The 16,177-nt window shown below is 34.1% G+C and overlaps 1 protein-coding gene across 1 annotated transcript in view; it reads left to right on the forward strand.

Moving 5' to 3' along the window:
• The window catches only part of MRPL3 (mitochondrial ribosomal protein L3), a 43,773-nt gene that overhangs the window by 10,407 nt on the left and 17,189 nt on the right, over positions 1-16,177 (forward strand). The window contains exons 5-6 of the mRNA XM_039336219.1: positions 9,327-9,426; positions 11,220-11,280. Coding sequence (XP_039192153.1) covers positions 9,327-9,426; positions 11,220-11,280 — 161 coding nt within the window. The remainder of the gene's footprint in view (positions 1-9,326; positions 9,427-11,219; positions 11,281-16,177) is intronic.

Genomic DNA, 16,177 nt, shown 5'->3' on the forward strand with positions numbered 1-16,177 from the left:
AAAGAGTATTATGTTACTTGAGGGCTCTTCCCTCTTAAAATAAAATTCATATCCAAAAGTTTTCTCTTTAACCATATTCAAATAGATGTTTCTTTTTTAAATATTCTCTTACACACACACACACACAAACACACACACACATATACATACACACTCTGTATACACATACATACACATACTCTCAGTCATCTTACATAGAATTTATTAAACATGTAATTTCTAACTCTTAAGGTTCCTTTGAGTACCAATATTCTCCTGCTTTTTTTTATTTAATTGGTTAACATGGTTTACAACAATGAAACAAATGTCTGTAATTCCACAGACATTTAGTGAACCAAAGATTGATAACCTCCCATCTCCATATACTAAAAGATATGTTTTTGAGAACAAATTAGAATAAAATGTAATTGGTATACATGCCAATGAGTTAGAAAAATACTTTTAATTTCCATTCTACAATCAGTATTTCTGTGCTGCCTTAGTATATTATCATGGGTCTAGTATCTAATTTTTCACTATTTTTACATTGATGTTTTTATATAAGTTACTTTAATTGTGCATTAAATGGAACCAATTCTCACATGGCATGAAGTAGTAGTCATTTTGTTTTTTGGCAGGGATCTGAAATGCCCCCATCTGTGCATTTGGCACCAAACAGATATACAGAATTAAAGATTTTTTTTAGAGAAAGAGACAGAGAAAAGTATGAAGGGAAATTCTAGAAGAACAGAGTTTTGACTAACTGGCCAATTTTTAAATCATTCTTTGAGCTAATGATCTCTTGAATACATTTTCCTAAATTAAATCATGCTATGCCAAATTTACAGATTACAGTGACTTGATTTGCCAATATACTACCCAAAGACAAGTTTACAGTGAAGTGTAATCTAAAGAATGGATACTTTTAGTGTTAGAAAATCTTCTGAGAGAATTATTTAAATTATTTTAGCTTTGATCTCCACAATGATCTTCTTGTGAGACTTTTCTGTGCAGGATTATAGAGGATTAATAATCTACAGATTTTCTGGCAAAGCAATCTATCTTCAAAATTAATCTGAAAGATCAGGCATTTTGACTGACAAAGCTTTGACAGCCATTGGTTGATGGTGATTATCCATGTGTGCTACTGCTGTCAGTCATGTAAATTGCTTTCTGCAACAATCCATTTAACCACAAAATTCAGCTATGTTGACTTCTTGAATTTTCATTTTCATTTTCATTCATTGAGGTTCCATTTAGTTGTTACAATGAAAAGGAAGCTCAGGGGAGCTTTTGAATTATTCCACAATGACATGTTGATAAATGATTATGTTCTTCTATATATTGGCTGTAACTTAAGCAGCAGTCATTAAAGTTGATTTTCTTCTTGTGAATTTAGACTAAAATTTCGAGTCTGTCTTCTAAGACTGCCATTAAAATATTGTGCTGAACTTGGATATCATCCTTTATTTTGTAAAAAATATATTATCACTTATGCAGCACATGGATTTTAGACGTTTAGTGGAATTTTTGTTGGGTAGCAATCTTGAATATATAATTGAATTGTATATATTTCAATACTGCATAAAACTGCATGTTAATGCGAGGTAATGTAATGTGTTGCAGCTATAGTTTACTATTATGTCATATACACAGATTTCACAGAGAAACAAACCATTCTTTAACAAAGAGTCTAGCAACATTTTCAGATCCTATTGATTGACCCATATCACTTTTTCTCAAAAACTTCCCTAAATCTCATATTTGAACTCCATTTCAACTTTGAGGAGCATATAGTAAAGAATATTGAAAATAAATAATCTTCGTAATGCTATACCAAAGCAGTTTGTAGAGAAAACTGTCACCATCTTACAAATCAGGCAGCCCACAAGGTCTATAAAAAGAGTCAAGTCTTAGTGACTCATCTAAAAAAAGAAAATTAGGTGGAGTCTGAAAAAAATTATAAAAGGATTTTATTCCAGAGGGCAGGCATTACAATAAAAATTGCTCTCTTAACTCTTTTTTTTTAAATTAAAAGTTTTAGAATTTTTTTACAATATATAACCCAAAACCCTCCCCCCCTCCCCCACTTCCCAGAGCTGATTACATGGTTACAAATAAACAATCATAATTTAACTAACATTACCCAACTCTACTAACAATCAAATCCATTACATACTTTAACTCCTTTTTCAAAACAAATATTAACAAATTAAAAATAAAAATAAAAATACAGTTAAACCATAACACTAAAAATAGTATAAATTCAATCATATTAAACTATTAACAATAACCTAAAATCTACTCGTAAGCAAGATAATACTTTTCAGTCTCATATTTCTTTTTAATATAATCAATCCATCTTCTCCAAACGAAATGTATTTTTCTTGTGAATGGTCCTTCAAATAAGCAGAAATTTTCACCATTTCTGCTAAGTTAGACACCTTAAGTATCCATTCTTCCATAGTAGGCAAAGAGTTTTTCTTCCAATTTTGCCCCACCAATAATCTTGCATCTGTTATAAGATTCAACATCAAATTAATTTCTTTAACATCAAAATCAACCGTAATACCCAACAAAAATAATTGTGGAGTAAACTTTATCTTTCTCTTAAAAATCTTTTGAATATTCCACCAAATCTTAATCCAAAAAGCTTTTATATCTCTACAAGTCCACCAAATATGAAAATAAGTTGCATTTGAGCTTCCACATCTCCAACATTTGGGCTGTAAATTAGAATACATACAGATACAACTTTTGGGGGTCCAAATGCCATCTATAAAATATTTTATAAAAATTTTCTCTTAAATTTTGCACTTGAGTAAATTTTACATTTCTAACCCAAATTGTCTCCCATGTATCCAATTAAATTGGTTCTTGAATATTTTGAGCCCATTTAACCATACAATCTTTAACTAACTCTGTTTCAGAATCTAATTCTATTAAAACATTATAAATTCTCTTTATTTGGGCTCGAGTTTGATCTTTAATCTGTTTTACCAAATTCACATCGTCTAAAGTAATTCCAACCTTTTGATTTAGAGTCCACTTCCCTAACAATTGATTATACTGAAACCAAGAGTATACAGTATTTTCTTGCTTCAGCTCAGTTAAAGACTTTAATTTCCAATCCTTCCCTACCAAACTAAGTAAATCCTTATAAGAAATCCTATCCAAATTCACACCCCTAGATATTCCCTCTATCATGTGTCCAGGAATTCCCCAAATTGGAATTTTATAATTTAACCTATAATAATACTTCCAGACACGCAACAAAGCACTTCTCAAGATATGGGATTTAAAAACCTGGTCCGCTTTTTTTATCATAAATTAGATAAGCATGCCATCCATATACTAAATCCCATCCCTCAAGAGAAAGGATATTTTTATTTGTTAAATTGAGCCAATCACTAATCAGCGTTAAAGCCACCTCATCATAGTACAGTTTTAAATTAGGCGCCTTAAGTCCTCTTTCCCGTACATCTTGTATAATCTTAAACTTAACTCTTGGTTTTTTCCCTGCCCATATAAACTTATTAATCCCCTTCTGCCATTCCTCCAAGTTAGAATCTTTTTTCAAAATAGGTATATTGGAAACAAAAAAGGAAACTTTGGAAGAATATTCATTTTAATTGCTGAAATTCTTCCCAACAAAGATAACTGTAGTTTTTTCCAATCATTTAAATCCTTCTGAACTTTTGCCCATAATGTCTCATAATTATTTTTATACAATTTAACATTAGAAGCTGTAATATATACTCCTAAATATTTAACCTTTCTCACTATTTCAAAACCTGTTAATTTAGCCAAAATATCCTTTTCTTTCATAGACATATTTTTCGATAGTATTTTAGTCTTAGTATTATTTACTTTAAAGCCAGAAACCTTGCCATACTGAGTTAAAATTTCAAATCCCTAACCGAATCTATCGGTTGAGATAATGTCACAACTAAATCGTCAGCGAAAGCTCTCAACTTATAATCATTCTTATTTATTTTTATTCCCTTAATTCTAGATGATTGAATTTTAATAAGTAAAATCTCCATAGTTAAAACAAATAACAATGGTGATAAAGGACATCCCTGTCTAGTACCCTTTTCAATATTAAATGCATCTGTTAATCCCCCATTAACTATAATTTGTGCAGATTGTTGTTGATATATAGCCTTAAGAGCATACAAAAAATTATCCCCAAAGTTCATTTTCTCTACCACTCTCAGTAAAAATTGCCAATCTAATTGATCAAACGCTTTTTCAGCATCCAAAAAAATCAAAGCCGCAGAGATTTGGTTGTTCTTGTCTAAATACTCAATTAAATTAACAATTTGTCTAACATTATATTTCATGTATCTTCCAGTTATAAATCCAGATTGATCACTATGAATCAAATGCTTCAAAACTTGCATTAATCTATTTGCCAATATTTTTGAAAAATTTTTATAATCTGTATTCAAAAAAGATATAGGTCTATAATTCTTAGGCTGAGTCAAATCCTGATCCTCCTTTGTGATCAATGATATAAATGCCCTTCTCCAAGATGGAGGTACCTCTGCTCCTAACAGAATATTATTAAAAAGTTCCTTCAATAGTTCTATCATTTCTTCAGATAACATTTTATAATAAATTGCTGTTAATCCATCTGTACCTGGAGCCTTACCAACCTTTAATTTGTTAATTGCCCAAATGATCTCTTCAGAAGTAATTAAACCATTCATCTCATCTCGTTGATCATTTGAAAGTCTAGGAAAACGTGCTTCCTGTAAATTCTTTTCTATATCTGAAACTTGTATACTTTCGCTGGCATATAACTTTGAATAAAAATCTAAAAAACTCCTTTTAATCAAATTTTGTTGATATACTTCTTTACCTTTGTAATTTATTTTCTCTATAATCCTTAATTTCTGTTTCTTTTGTAGTTGGTAAGCCAACCACTTACCAGGTTTATTTGCATTACAAAATGTATTATGTTTCATATACCGCAAATTAATTGCAATCTTGATCAGGTATTAACATATTAAATTGCTCCTTAAGCATAGTTATAGAAACCTTTAAATTATTGTCCAGTGGATTTAAAACAAGAGCCTTCTCCTTACATTTAATCTCTTCTTCCAAGTCTTTACGTTTCTGCATCTGTTTGCGCTTATACAAATTGTTCATATAAATCAAAACCCCTCTCATATATGCTTTACTTGCATCTCACACCATTGGCATCGAAGTACCCTTATGCATATTTAAAAGAAAAAATTCCTTTAAATAATTTCTACATTTCTTTAAATTCTCCTCATATCTAAATAAATTGTTATTCTGTCTCCAAGTCCTTCTATTCCCATCTTCAATAGATAACTCCAACCATACAGGACTATGATTTGAGAATATTCTAGGAAATATCGTGGCATTCTTCACCCTAGAAAAAAGATCATTAGTAATTTAAAAAAAGTCAATTCTGGAATACGATTGATGCCTATCTGAAAAAAAGTGAAGTCTCTTTCTTCAACATTCTGTTCTCGCCAAATATCTCTAAGTTCCAGATCATCCTTCAAATCAAAAAAAGCTTTAGGTAGTTTTGCATGATTGGAAGATTTGAAAGAACCCTTCTTGTCTTTACTTGAGTCTAAAACACCATTCCAATCTCCCATCATAATAACTGATTTATAATCCAATTGAGTTAGTTTCTGATGTATCATCTTATAAAAGTATTTTTGTTGTTGATTAGGAGCATATAATCCAATGATGAGACATCTCTTACCATTTAATAATAAATCAATAATAACATATCTTCCTTGTGGGTCAGAGTCAGTTAACTTCGGCGATAAATCTTTCCTCACATAAATAACTACTCCTTTTTTCTGCGGAGCAGAGGCTGAAAAATGTACTCCCAGCCGAGAGTTAATCAAATACTTTTGGTCCTTTAATACAATATGAGTCTCTTGCAAACATATAACATCATTCTTGTGTTGTTTCAAATAATGAAATTCTTTCTTTCTTTTCTGTGGTGAATTCAAACCATTAACATTCCATGTCAGGAACTTTGCCATCTTCTGTAATTTGAAGCCTATGGAACACTGCATGTAAGTCTGCAGTCGATGACCTCTTTGGTCTTGTTCCTACCACTGGCTCAGAGGTAGCCATTTGTATTGTAACTCCAACCTCTACCTTTTGTTGTTCTTTTTCTCTACGTTTATGGGCTGCACGAGTCATTCTCTGTTCCCTCGGGTCTTCTTTTATCTCCAAACTCTGCTGCATAGATTCAACCAACAATTCTTCTCCTACTGATGACATTGCTCCTACAGCCAACTGTCCTTCAGACTTGCCTTCATTTCTTTTAGATCGTGGAGACTGGTGCACCTGCCTTCAAAACAGAAACATAAAAATCTCTTGCTTTTAAAATTGTATTAAGTCTATAATGTGTACCAGCATAATTCACCACTATTCCAACAGGTACATCCCATCTGAATTGAATCTGTCGTTTCTTAAGCTCCTCAGCCAAAAAAGCAAAATCCTTTCTTTTTCTAAGAATTTTTGGAGGTATTTCTTTTAGAATTATAACATCTTGAGCTGCAATTTGAAATCTTTGCTTATAAAAAGCCTGTATAATTTCATTACAAAGTGATCTTCTAGAAAAATAAATAACCACATCTCTTGGTAAATTCCTCTGCCTCGCAATCCATGAATTAACTCTAAAAAAAATTTCTATCTCTTTCAACATTTCTTCAAATTCACATCCCAAAATGGAGGCTAATTCTGCTGTAATTTCTTCTTTCAAATTCTCTTGCACATTCTCCTTCAACCCTCTTATTCTCAAAGCATATTCCATATCTCTGTATTGTGACATTATAATTTCATTCTGTGCTGCATCAACATTATTTTCAACTTTTTCAACTCTGTCCTCTAATCTTTCAACACTTCCCACCACCTCATCCACACGGTCGTCGAGGCGTTCTACATGAGCTGCAGGTCCCTGGAGAGCCAGCACAATATCTTCCCTCATTATTTTTGTGCTCCAAAAGCTCTGCTGTCTCATGTTTAATCTTTTGTGCAGTTTTCTCCAAAGCATCCTGTAAAACATCCTGTATATCTTTTAAGTGTGAGAGCCTGAGATGGGGGGGAGGGTGGAGGAGACTTAGGCTTTGATTGCTGAACAGTCTGGATAACTGGAGAAGAAATTGAGCCTTTAGGAAAAGAAGAAATTCCAGGGCGTTTTGAAGCCATTTTCCACCTTTTCTTAACTCTTAACCAGCCAAACCCACCCACTATATACAGTTTTAATGAAGAGGGTGCCCCAACAAGAGATGAATACTGATGAAATTACAATTAAAGAGGTAAATATGGCAAACAGAAGCCCTAAAAGCAAGGCAGCTGGCTTAGATAAGATAACCGCAGAGATCTTAAAACATGGCGGCCAAACTGTGGTGAAAGAACTGACAATGTTGTTTAATAAATGATGGGAAAGTGGTGTAGTCCCAGAGGACAGGCGAAGACAGGCTGTTGTTAAAATCCCCAAGAAAGGTAACATTTCAGAATGCAACAGGTGGCTGGGCACCATCCTTCTATTGGTGCCTGGAAAGAGATTTTGCATAATTCTTAGGTGGCTGCAAAATGCCCTATACCAGTGATGGCGAACCTTTTAGAGACCGAGTGCCCAAACTGCAACCCAAAACCCACTTATGTATCGTTGGGTGCTGGGTGGGCATGGCCCATTGGGTGGGTGTGGCCAATTGGGTGGGCATAGCCTATTGGGTGGGTGTGGCTGTAGTGGTAACAGCAAACTGGGTGGGACTAAAAAGTTCAACCAATCAATTCCAACTTTGCGAGATCTTTTTTTTTCCGTGACAAGTTGAAATTGATTGATTGATTGAACCTTTTTTTTTTGCACATGGTGGCAGAGGCCTAAAGTGAAAAGGTTTTATAAAACCCAGCTGAAGGCCTAGGACTGGGGCGATAGAGAGGGCTCTGAGTGCCACCTGTGGTATGCATGCCATAGGTTCGCCACCATGGCCCTATACCAACATCTGAGAGAAGAATAAGCCGAAGGTTGCTGCAAATCTTCACCTTTAAAATATCAGAGTAGTGAGGCATTGAGTATCCTCTGACATCAACTTAGTTGATTTTAAGAAACCATTTGGCAGTGTGCCCCACGAATCTCTGGCAGATCCTATGTTTATATGGTGTAGCGACATAATACATTACTATCTTTAAGGAGTTATACCTACTATCAAGATGTTGCATTAAGACCAAAAATAGCCAATCAAAATTTCTACTGCAGTTAGAGAAGGCTGTATTCTATCATAGCTTCTCTTCCTTGTAGACCTTGACTATGTTATGTGATGAATATCACGCATCAAGAAAGGCATTCATAGTTGGCATTTTATACTGTTAAATTAGCAAAAATGTTTAAAATATGTCTAGTAAATGTTGGAAATGTAATCAAAATCCCACTACATATTATCACTTGTGGCGGACATGTGTTAAAGCAAAAAAATTCTGGAGAAAAATATATACTTGGCTAGAAAAGATGTTAGGAAAATATGTAGATTTTAAATCTGAATTTTTTTTATTAGGCATTATTCTAGAAAAAATAGATAAACAAAATGTATATTTAACACTACATGTATTAGCAGCGAGGATTATATTTGTGCAGCACTGAAAAATGAGATAACACCATCGGATGAAGCAATAATTAAGAAAATACTGGACTGTGTGGAAATGCATAGACTTACATTGAGAATTAAAGAAAAAGAAGATACAAAATATTTTCAAACATGGAACTTATTTTATCAATGGTTGGAAAAATGAGATAGAGAGTAAGAACTTCATTTTTATGACTAAGGAAAAAGCAACCCAGACAACACGTTCATTAAGCATAAATGAATTGTAATGATAGAAAATTAATCAAATACTAGAAAGAAAAGAGAGAGAGAGAGAGAGAGATTCATTATTATGACCAAGACCATCTTGGCAACCTGGATTTCGCAGTTGATATTGCCCTATTTAAGGGAGATAAAGAAAAACTACAAGTGACAACTACCTTAAATGAAAAAGCAACCAAAATTGGCCTCAGGATAAGTGCCAAGAAATTAAAGGTCATGTATGGAAACTACACCGTACAGATAGAGAATCATACTGGGATCACAGTGATTTGAGAAAGTAGAAAGATTTACTTATTTGGGTAGTGAAATCTCTCAAAGTGGAGATGCAGAGATGGATATTAAATGCCTCATTGGAAAAGCAACATCTCTTTTCCAGAAGATGAATAAAATCTGATCCTCGTTGTCTAGGTCCTTGAAGCTTTGCATATTATATAAATTCCACTTTTTTCTATGCTTACTGTAGTTTTATGTTTTTTCCAGAGAAGTTCTTCTGTCATGGAGCTGTACAGAGAACTAGGACTCCCACCAAAACAGAAAATTTCAGTATTTCGAGTGTCGTCTAATGCTGTCATTAAGCCAGGTAATGTTTAACAAGGTGCAGAACTAGGAGTATATTTTTTCAATATATTCTCCCTGATAATTAAAAGCTACTTAGCATAAGAATAACTATTTGCTAAACTAGAATTCTACTACTCAAAAAAGTAATATATACCATGTAAATAAAAGGAAAGAATTAGAAGCTACTCATTCTCCGGAGAAAAATCATTATGAAGTGACTTTTTAAAAATAATAATAATAAATTGGCTAAAGCAGAAATATTTTTTATTTAGTTTAGACCTAGCTCATAGCAAATATTAGCTTATTTGTAATATTTGATAATTGACTGAATTGTGGTCATGCACAGGAGGGTAAATCCATAAAAGTTAATACATTTAAAAAAAAGATCCCAAAGTGAACCAAATAAAAGTTACTTCTAATTACTACTGAAAATAAATGCTTCTGTATTTTTTAAAAAATAGCAGAAAAATAATGTTCAATGATACCATATACTTTTTAAAATACAAATAGTCCTTGACTTATGACTGGTAACTTAACAACCATTCTGAATTACAGTGGACTGTCCAAAAGCTACTTATGACATGATGGGGAAGTTGTGGTCACTGCAGTGCCTCTGAAATCATTCACCCTTACAATTGACTGCTGCAACACACTTCTGCCTGTCTCCCCACACACACACCAGATCTCCACAGGCATTGTCTCAGCTTCCCACCCCATTAGACTCCTCACTTATCTTTCAAAGATATGTGGAACTCCAGAGCTGGATTAGGGAAGAGAATGAGTTGCTTCATCCTGTGGCTGCATGGGTGATTCTGGAAGCAGCCACTATTTTCTGAGCAGACTTACTGAATTGTAGTCTCTCAGAAAATGGCAGCCACTTCTGGAATTGTACCATGTGACCACATGACAAAGAAAATAGTTATGCTTCCGTAACCTGGTCTGTGCAGTGCTGCAGATAGCACTGGAGCATTGAAGCGCTTCAGAAGATGAGTGCATGATAGGTGGAGTGGATGCCCAAGATTACTGGGATTGTGTGGGGCAGGAAAAACAAGCCAAAGGTATGTGGGGACCCCAAGGGACAGAAAGCAGAGCAGTAAGTGTCTCAGGTGATGGAGGATACCTTGCGAGGTTCCAAACAGGTGAGCCTGATCTGCATTAGGCCTTGTAGGTTATCCTCACCCCTGAGGCACCCAGTGCTCTGCTTACAACCTGCATAGTTACTTAACAGCTGCAGCAGAGAAAGCATGGGGTTAAGCAAAGTCATTTTCTTAATACCTGTCGTGACATGCAATTGTAATGGGCAGGCTCTATTACAATCATAAGCTACCGCACATTATCTTTCATTTTTCATTAGACAAAGTTTTATTAAATCCTAGCAAATTGTGAATAGCCTATAAAAACCATCTCATTTTCCTATTAAATATTGGTGCAATGGCCAGAAGGCAACAAGTAGAATGGAGTATGAAACTGTTAATTGATTCAGAATTGGGAAAAGTTATGTGTCAAGATTGTATACTAATTTAATTTATAGACCAAATGATAAATGCTATATTAGAAATAGCAATTAAAATCACTGCGAGATACAGTTTTGGATATGTTGATGACATCATTTTTTTGGTTGGAAGTGAGAAGTATTTCAGGAATCTCATGTTGAAGGCACAAAAGAATTCAAAAAGTGGTCTTAATATTTTGGAGGCGGGAGTGGGAGGAGAAGGAGGCGTGGCCAAGGGTCTGTGCCTGAAGGCCCCATTCTGGGTTTCCTGTGAGGGTTTTTTTTTTAGTTAAATTGTTTAATCTTTCTTCATTTACTTTAAGGTACACCTCTATATGCAGCTCATTTTCGCCCTGGGCAGTACGTGGATATCACTGCTAAAACGTCAGTTTCAACTCTATTTCTTTATGTCCTAAAATTTTAAGTACAACTTAATTAGCTTTTCTTGGAAGTCTCTTCTATTTTTAATTAAGCTATTGATAGGATGCTCTTCAAACATTCCTAACTGATTTGAGAAAGAATATGTATAAAATAGATATATGAGGTTTTATAAATATTATAATAAACCTGCTTCTGGAAATCACACTTTTTTTCCTACTCTGTGATAAAATGGTACTGAGTTAGTTATGAATGGGTTGTCAATAGAGTAAGGCAGCATCAGTTACAGCACTGAGAAATAAAGCAAGGTAGTTTATCTCCTATCTTTCATTATATAGCATATTAATACTATTTCAAATGATGATTCTTGTTCATGGAACAGCCTTAATAAGTGATATTAAAAATTAAGGTCTAATCTGTAAAGCATTTTTTTCTACTAAACTTATACTCTCTTCATAAAATTATTTTCCATTCCCCTGGCTGCCATCTTGATACTTTGTATTTTAGGAGTAAATCTTAGGATTATATAATTTTGAACACATTACTGATTGGTACAAAAAAATTCATGTATCAAAAAGAGAAGAATTCTGCATTTCTGTTGTTCAAATCATCCTTGACTCCTAACAGGCAAATCTCTGCAATTTTCTTGGCAATATTTTTTGGTTTGCCGTTGTCCTCTTTCTAAGATTGAGAGAGTAATTGGCCCAAAGACATCCAATATCTATGCTTTCAACCGTTACAACAAATCGGCTATTAATCTGGTTCTTTTTTTTTTCCAAAAAAGTTTTTATTTTTCAATTATCAATTACATGAACAAAAAAGAAGAAATTTCACATTTGACAAAATAGAATGAATACACCTAGATGTCGCTTGCCCACCCCCCCCGAAACTGCATCTGCCCTCTCTTATACTCTCCCTTACTTCCCTCCTCCTTCTCCCTCCCCTCGCCTCTCTCTCCCTTCCCCCTCTCCTCTCACCATCCTACTTCCTCCCAAACCTTTCTCCTCCTCTCTCTCTCCCTTCCCCCTCTCCTCTCACCATCCTACTTCCTCCCAAACCTTTCTCCTCCTCTCTCTCTCCCCTCCCCCTCTCCTCTCACCATCCTACTTCTCCCTAACCTTTCTCCTCCTCTCTCATCTCTCTTCGGATACAGTACCGGGGAAATGCCCAAGCAACATCTCTCTCATAAGTTATCCCTTATTATCTTACTTTAATCCTATCATCTAACCTACCTACCCCCCCACCCCGACCCACCTCCCTCCCAGTCCCAAAAAACCCACCCATCCCAACCTCCCCTCCCCCCCACTTCCCAGAGCTTGGCACAGGGTTTTCAAACATATTAAACAAAATCTACTTAACTTTAACTAATGCAAACTAAATCTAACTAAACCTATCCAACTATTCAAATAACAAAATCAATAAGTTACTTTAACTCAAATACAAAACAAATTTAAACAAATTAAAGAAAATCAACTATCAAAATCAAATAATGCCAAATTTAAAACAAAAATTGTTCATAATCAAGATAATACTTTTAATCATATCTACTCTAATCAATGTTTACCCATTTTTTTTTCAAACATATTAAACAAAATCTACTTAACTTTAACTAATGCAAACTATATCTAACTAAACCTATCCAACTATACAATTAACAAAATCAATAAGTTATTAACTCAAATACAAAACAAATTTAAACAAGTTAAAGAAAATCAATTATCGAAATCAAATAATGCCAAATTTAAAACAAAAATTGTTCATAATCAAAACAATACTTTTAATCATCTCTACTCTAATCAAAGTTTACCCATTAAATCCCATATTTATTTTAACTTTAACTAATACAAACTAAATCACAATAAGTAAAACGAAAATTATTCATAATCCAAACAATACTTTTAATCATATCTACTCTAATCGTAATTTACCCATTAAATCCCACATTTATTCTTCATATAATTTATCCACCTTCTCCACACCGAGATGTGTATTTCTTTTAAACAATATAAACTTAGCTCTTAACTCTTTCCCCCCCAAACCCAAATAAATTTTTGATAACCTTTTCTCCCAAATCAAAACCTTACAACATTCTTATCCACTTTTAATATATCATAATATATCATAAGTACTCTCAAATATTAAATCACCAAATTAAAACCTATCAACTATTCTCTCAAGCAGAAATCATAATTTTGAGCTTTTAAACTTTCCCCTAAAAAACAAAAATTTAACTTTATACATTTATTAAAAGTTATAGTAAATACTCTCAGATATTAAATCCCTAGATTAAAGCCTATCAAATCTTCTCCCAGGCAAGGATCATAAACTTTCCCCTAAATAACAAAGATTTAACAAAACTCCTTATAACTAGCCGGCTGATATTCCAACTTCTCCTTCTATTATCTATTGCTTAAAAGATGACGAAGAACCTTCTGCTGTTCCATTATTTTACTTCTAAAAACTGCACGAGTCATACCCAATTTCTTTGATAAATCTTCTGTTGAAGAGAACAGCTGCAAAGGTACAGCTTGCAAATTTTCTTCAATCAGCTGCTCTTCCGGCTTTTCTTCCACCTTTGTCTTACTTCTAAAAGCTCCACAAGTACTCAATTTCATTAATGAATCTTCTGTCAAAAAAGATTGTTGCAAAAGTTTAACCTGCAAATCTTCTATCAGTTGCTCTTCCAACTTTTCTTCTAATACCTCAGTTCTAAAAGCTGCACGAGTCATGCCCAATTTCTTTGATGAATCTTCTGTTAAGGAGGACTGGTGCAAAGGTTCAACCTGCATATTTTCTTTAATCAGCTGCTCTTCCAGCTTTTCTTCCACCTTTATTTTACTTCTAAAAGCTCCACAAGTACTCAATTTCATTAATGAATCTTCTGTCAAGAGAGATTGTTGCAAAGGTTTAACCTGCATATCTTCTATCAATTGCTCTTCCAACTTTTCTTCTAATATTTCAGCTGTAGGTAATAAAGAGCCCGCCTTCAAAACAGAAGTATAAAAATCTTTCGCTTTTAAAATTGTATCAAGTCTGTAGCGTGTCTCTGCATAATTCACCACTATTCCAGCCGGTATCTCCCATCTGAAACAAATCTGTCGCCTCTTAAGCTCATCAGCCAAAAAAGCAAAATGCTTTCTTACTTTGAGAATTCTTGAAGGTAGTTCTTTCAAAAATATAACATCCTGGGCTGCAATTTGGAATCTCTGCTTGTAAAAGGCTTGTAAAATTTTATTACGAAGTGATTTACTAAAAAAATAAATAACCACATCTCGTGGCAGATTCCTCTGTCTTGCAACCCTTGAATTAACCCTAAAAACTTTTTCTGTCTCTCTCAATATTTCTTCAGGCTCGGATTCCAAAATAAGAGCTATATCCTTTGCAACCACTTGTCTCAAATCTTCTTGATTATTTTTCTGCATTCCCCTTATTCTTAAAGCAAATTCCATACTTCTGTATTGTAACATAGTAATTTCATCCTGAATTATTTCCACCTTATTTTCTATTTTATCTTCCAATTTTTCAGAATTTTCTACAGCAACATCAATACGCTGATCCAAACGATCTATGTGATCAGCAAACTTCTGAAGCACAGACGCTATATCTTCTCTCAATTTCCTAAATTTATTTTCAATAATTTCACTTATCTCTTTTTCAATCCATCGTACACTATCTTCCAAAGCGTCCTGTAAGTCTTTAGGTAAAACTGCTGGTAAAGCTGAGAAAAGAGGTGGAAATTTAGACTCAACTTGCTGAGCTGTCTGCATTACCGAAGAGGAGATTGAGGCTTTGGAAACAAAAGCTCCAAAATACTTTGAAGCCATCTTAAAAAAAAAAAAAACTCTTAAAATCTTATAAAACCTTTAACAAAGAGAGAGAGAGAGAGAAAAGAAGACAAAAGGAGGGGAAAAAAGACAAAAGCCCCCTGTGTAAATAAAAAAAAGAAGAAAAAAGAAAGCTATTATATTGTTTCAAACTGAAGTTCCAGTCCTTTCACTCTTAAAAACAACATCTCAGCGCCATTTTTCACCCCTCTCAAATAAGAAAAGAGAGAAGATGAAATCTTTTCCAGAGTTAAAGTCTCAAAATAATCACAGATATAATCTCCCTGGTCGGTTCTGTCTGCTTTAAATTTTACTCACAAGTTCATTTTGAAAGCAGATGTGTAAGCAGCGTCTAGCTTTGTCCCCCCCCCCCCCAAAAAAAAAATTAGAGCAAAGGCATCCTGGAATGTGGAGAACGCCTCAGACTCCATGGGAGCTCTCACCCTCTGACCACCAAAGAAAAAAAAACTTTGGGGTCTCTCAGGGAGCCCTGCCACTATCCGAAGGAAACTCATCCCCTTCGCCCAGGGAGAGAGATTCCAAGCCGCGAGAAGGCTGTTGCTCGCTGTCTCAGCTGGCTTTGACACATTCCAGGGCGGACGGCTGAAAACAGTCGCCATTGGCGCCGCCGTCACAGGAAACTATTATTCTGGTTCTTTATCCAGCATGTATATGCATTAGATTTTAGTTTCTGTTGTGTTTTTAAAATACAGGACAAAATTTACTTAAGTGCCCTCCCACTACAATATGATTTATATGTCAGTAGCTTTGTTGCGAAATGACACAACTAAGAATTAGAGATTTATTGTATTACTAAGTTATAGGCCTGTTGTATTTGTTCAGTTTTGTCTTCATTATCTGATTTCTTTCTTTCATCTTTATAGCTTACCAGTGGTAGAAAAGTAAGAAGGCCACTGGATTTATTAGGGTTAGGAAAGTTTTTGATCTGTTATCTAACTAGTAGAATGATGACCTATTCAGTTAAATAAGTTATTCAGATTCCTTAGCTTTACTAGGAAAAAGTAAAGCTAAGTATTTTATTATGAACAAACTCAAGCAGATTGTCATTCAAAGCATAA

This window comes from Crotalus tigris, unplaced genomic scaffold (assembly GCF_016545835.1).
Source record: "Crotalus tigris isolate CLP2741 ecotype Arizona unplaced genomic scaffold, ASM1654583v1 scf7180000017666.27876245, whole genome shotgun sequence".
Lineage (NCBI taxonomy): Eukaryota > Metazoa > Chordata > Lepidosauria > Squamata > Viperidae > Crotalus > Crotalus tigris.